Source organism: Engraulis encrasicolus, chromosome 14, assembly GCF_034702125.1.
Source record: "Engraulis encrasicolus isolate BLACKSEA-1 chromosome 14, IST_EnEncr_1.0, whole genome shotgun sequence".
Classification (NCBI taxonomy): Eukaryota; Metazoa; Chordata; class Actinopteri; order Clupeiformes; family Engraulidae; genus Engraulis; species Engraulis encrasicolus.
In genome coordinates, this window is record NC_085870.1 from 52,061,830 (window position 1) to 52,066,829 (window position 5,000).

The 5,000-nt window shown below is 47.1% G+C and overlaps 1 protein-coding gene across 1 annotated transcript in view; it reads left to right on the forward strand.

The window, feature by feature from the left end:
* Nucleotides 1–128: 128 nt before the first annotated feature.
* Nucleotides 129–5,000, forward strand: part of syn2b (synapsin IIb) — a 108,163-nt gene continuing 103,291 nt past the window's right edge. Inside the window, exons 1-2 of the mRNA XM_063216079.1 lie at nucleotides 129–509; nucleotides 594–634. Of these exons, the coding sequence (XP_063072149.1) occupies nucleotides 129–509; nucleotides 594–634 (422 nt within the window). The remainder of the gene's footprint in view (nucleotides 510–593; nucleotides 635–5,000) is intronic.

A 5,000-nucleotide genomic window follows, 5' to 3' on the forward strand; every position in this document is an offset into this window, starting at 1 on the left:
CCCCAGCTGGGCTCCAGCATCCAGCCGTCTCCACTGTCAACACCGTCACTGCTGCAGCTGTCACCTCTGCCACCGCTGTCACTACCACCGTTCCTCCTGAAACCGTCGCTACCACTACAGTCGCCGTCATGAACTTCCTGCGTCGCCGCCTCTCGGACAGCACCTTCATCGCCAACCTCCCCAATGGCTACATGACGGACCTGCAGCGACCGGACCCCCCTGCTCCTCCACCACCGTCTTCCTCCTCGGCCGCCCAGGCTCCCCCTGCCCAGGCGCCCTCACCTGGGCCAGGTGGCACCTCCCCGGCTCCAGGCCAGTCCCCCGCAGCCTCCCCAGCCCCGGACCGCCGGCCCCAGCAGCAGCAACCGGCTGCCCAGTCCCAGCCCCAGTCTAGCGGCATGGGCTTCTTCAGCTCCATCACCAGCGTGGTGAAGCAGACCGCCGCCGCAGCTTCCGCCGCCTCTGTCGGGCTGGTGGAGCAGACGTCGGCCGCCACCGCTGCCGCCACCGCTGCCGCCACCGCTGCCGCCACTGGTGCCACCACTGGTGCCGCCACTGGTACGGCCTCTGGTACGGCCGTGGGTCTGAGGAAGTTTAAGATCCTGCTGGTCATCGATGATCCCCAACATGAGTGGTGAGTAAAGTTTGATCTTTGGTGGGGGGGGGGCTTCTTGGCTCAGCACCTTTCCTTCCATATCAGTGCCAGTGAAAATGCTCTGTTGCTTTTAGTTTCTGGAGTGAATGTTGCCTCTTGCCCACTTTTTCTATTGGAGATGCTGCCCTATATGTGATGCCTTCTTTACAATACACAGGGAATATACAAATGCCATCTTCACTTCTTTCCATCAGAACTAATCTCTCTGAGTACTTCATTCATTCTTATTATGAATTACATTCTCTATTGCCCCATTGCACATATTGCTTTTTCGTAACAGAGCAGTTTCGTGGGCTGATGGAAACTCAGCATGTGTCTTTGTATGGGCTGTCAGTGGCTGTTGTATGAGGATATGAGGCGTGCAGTGCAGTTTAGGTACCTTGGACAGCAACTCATTGCATTTTGCTCTTCCTGTCTCTTCTGCAGTTAGCCTCCATGACGGTATTGCTTTATGGTCGTGAGGGTGAATGGGGTACTTACAGTAATACTACTAACGGGTGCTTTGCCTGATGGTTGCATTTGATTGTAACAGACTGAAAATGGTGTGTGGTAGTTTGTTTTGTTTTTTTGCCCTCAATGAAAACATCTGGCTTTGGAATGGGCACTTTCACCTACATACCTGTAGCCACACACGCGCGCGCACACACACACACACACACACACACACACACACACACACACACACACACACACACACACACACACACACACTGCCTGACAACATTGTTTCAGGCGCTCATTTCAGATAATGGCATGATCCTGAACAGCAGCATTTGGCAAATATCAGGATAATTTTTTAACCTTTGATATGGTCTATCTGTGTGTGTGTGTGTGTGCGTGTGTGCATGTGTGTGTGTGTGTGTGTGAGAGAGAGAGAGAGAGAGAGAGAGAGAGAGAGAGAGAGAGAGAGAGAGAGAGAGAGAGAGAGAGAGAGAGAGAGAGAGACTTGCTTGCTGTTGTGTGTGTTTGTCGTTTTGCCTTAACATTCCCTCACAACACATCACATCACAGCACAAGCGGAAATTTGCATCCCTGCAGAGAGCATCGGTCTTTACTGTCAAGCCAACACTAGCGGCCATGTGCTCTTACACAGTAAAAAACGCAGTGTTAATTCAACACTTAGAGAGTATTCAGGGACCAAATAAACTCTAGAAGGTGTTAAATCGACTCTGTTAGTTTTGCATTAACACTACAGTTTTTACTGTGTAGAGAGAAACATGCCTGGCACATCTGACGCAAAACAGAATCCCAACTGCAGTCATTTCTCTTGCTTAGCACGACCGTCACTTGCTCATCAGGCCTGTTTGCTATTTGGTCTTGCCAATCGGCAATCTATACACAACACATTTTTTCCAACACTCACAGAGTAGGATCGAAATGATGGCTGTTAAATTCAACCCCATAGGTGGCTAACCCGCGGCTCTCGAGCCGCATGCGGCTCTTTGCCTGGTGTCTTGCGGCTCTTGCGTTCATGTCCAAGTTTGTGTTTAGGCTACGTCTTATAGAAAATATGCATTGGAATTGCGCGCACAAAGTTGATTAGAACTATGGCAAATACGTGTCCTGTGGTCTTGGTACTACAGAAGGCCTTGCCTAAATGTGTCCTGAATGATCACGTTGGTGCGTGACATTTGTTACTGCAAATACAAGACCTGATTTAAGCCAATGTTCTAAAAATAGCGCTTTCAAAACCGCGTCTTTCGCTGACTAGACAAAATAGCGGCAAAAATGTTTTAACCTGAAAGATTTGGCCATCACTCCTCAATAAGAAAATGTGCTGTCCATATTTGTAGATTCTATCGCTCGGATATGGCGGTTATAAATGTGCAAACTGTGAAGAGAAAGGCGTCTGGAGCAGAGATGCGCCGAGAATCTCTGTCCTGTGTAGCCAGCTCGGCGCTCTGTTAGGAGGAGTGTTCATGGCTATTGACCCGAATGTGAAATTATGTTTTTGGTTTAAATTAGTCTTATTTTCGCGGGCTATAGACAAAATAGCGCCATACATAATGTTCTATCCTGGTTTTCGCTGTGAATGTCGGCCGTGGTCTATCAGCCATTGTCAAAGCGGTGCGGGCAGACAATTTCAATTTGAAACAATTTCAATCCACTTGTCGCTTGTCCGCGCTCAGTTTAGTCTCAAAAAGAAAACTTTGGGTTTTCACCTGGCCCACTGCAGCACCCGCTGAAACATTAATGTGGAAAATGAACGGCGATTTGACGAACCACCTTGTTAATTTTGGATGGTGTCGTCAGACATCCAATGATCATCTGAGCGCAAGAAAGCGGTGCCTGTGCGCCTAACCCCGGAATGAGCTAAGAGAGGCGGAGAATCTCTGTGCCGCGTTACTTCTTGCTCTGTTATAAAGAGTGCTCATGGAAATTATGCTGAGACGTGTTCTATTAAAATATGAAAGAATTTATGAACATAATTTTGACCTGTGTACCCTTGTCTTCTTATGTAAAACAACAATTTTATCTTGAAAAACCCTTTTACCCCATACAATTGAAGCAGTAAAAAAAAAAAAAAAGGGGGGGGGGGTTGTTATCTTATATTCAGGATTGTAGTCAGGCCATTAAGTTGGAGTGTAACATCAATCTGACACTTTGTGTGTGTGTGTGTGTGTCTGTGTGAGAAAAGAAGAGATGTAGCCTATTCTGGTCTGTGGTGCGAGAAGGATGGGTGATGCCCATCTTGGTGGGCGCATCTTTATATGCCCGCGTGATGTTTGTGTGCCGATGTGGCTCTTTGCTGTGACACATTACAAAATGTGGCTCTTGGTCTCCGACTGGTTGGCCACCCCTGCTCTAATTGTTGAATTAACACTGCAACATCTACAGTGTATAGAGTCTTAGATGAAGAATAATGCGAATGCACTTGAAGAATGGGAGAATGCTCAATACCGGCATTATAGGATAAAGGCTTGCAGGAAAAAATATTTGAAGAATTTGCATGAGAATGGCCTTGGACCTTGGAGAGAGAGAGAGAGAGAGAGAGAGAGAGAGAGAGAGAGAGAGAGAGAGAGAGAGAGAGAGAGAGAGAAAATGATCGAACGATTTCCTAAATTGCATCGCACCTCGATAAAGGTCACGGTGTGAATATTTCAGTGAATTTCTCTGTTTTGGCCAAGTGTCCACTTTCGAGGAGAGGAGGGATGCAGTCACAGACCTTTTAAGTTATTTTCTATTGATTTTTCCGCCCCTGCCGAGGAGGCAAAAGCTCTCTGTGAAATTGGCTGGGCATTCAGGGGGTGGTGGTGGTGGGGGGTATGTATGCTCTTTGACTTATCTCATAACAGCACATAGCTCTCATTCACTCTGCATCCAACCTCCTCACATCACATGTGAAAAATTGAGGAAAAACATGTTTTTTTATTACAATGGAAAAATATCTTTAGAGGGCTCTTAAGTTTGATTTTTCTGAAAAGGATCGTCACTGATTTTATTGTATGAAAACTCAATTGGACTTCATTTGGACTTTTCTACATATGAATACGGAATTCACTTTTATGAAAACTCAAATATTGCACCCAATTTTTGTTTCACTTTAGAAGCCAGGGGCACAGTTGAAGCACAGCCACATCACCTTTAGAGGACCCTTCAGGTTGATCTTTTCATACATTGGATACCTGCTGTATTTACTGAAAGAGAACTCTCCACTGAACCAGCTGCATCTGTATGCATCGGGCTTGGTGAATTCTGCCTGCATGGTTTTTATTAGACTGACAATTGAATACCAGGAACAGCACTTAAAGACTCTCCATTTGCATCTGTAGCGGGGTTGGTTGGTGATTTCTGCCTGGTTTTCATTAAACTGGCAAAGCCTCTGCATGCAGTACATGAGGTGTGACACGAATTCAAACACAAGAGCATAGGAGATGATGGACAGATCAGCTCTGCTTAACCCCACCCCCATCCATTCAAACACACACACTGTGTAACATGTAGGCACAGTCGCACACACACACACACACACACACACACACACACACACACACACACACACACACACACACACACACACACACACACACACACACACACACACACACACACACACACACACACACACACACATACTCTTCACACAGTCACAAACACATACACACAATCTCTCTCTCTCTCTCACACACGCACACACACACACACACACACACACACACACACACACACACACACACACACACACACACACACACACACACACACACACACACACACACACACACACACACAGAGACACACTCACACTCACACCCACACACACACTTACTCTCTCTCTCTCTCTCTCTCTCTCTCTCTCTCTCTCTCTCTCTCTCTCTCTCTCTCGCTCTCTCTCTCTCTCTCT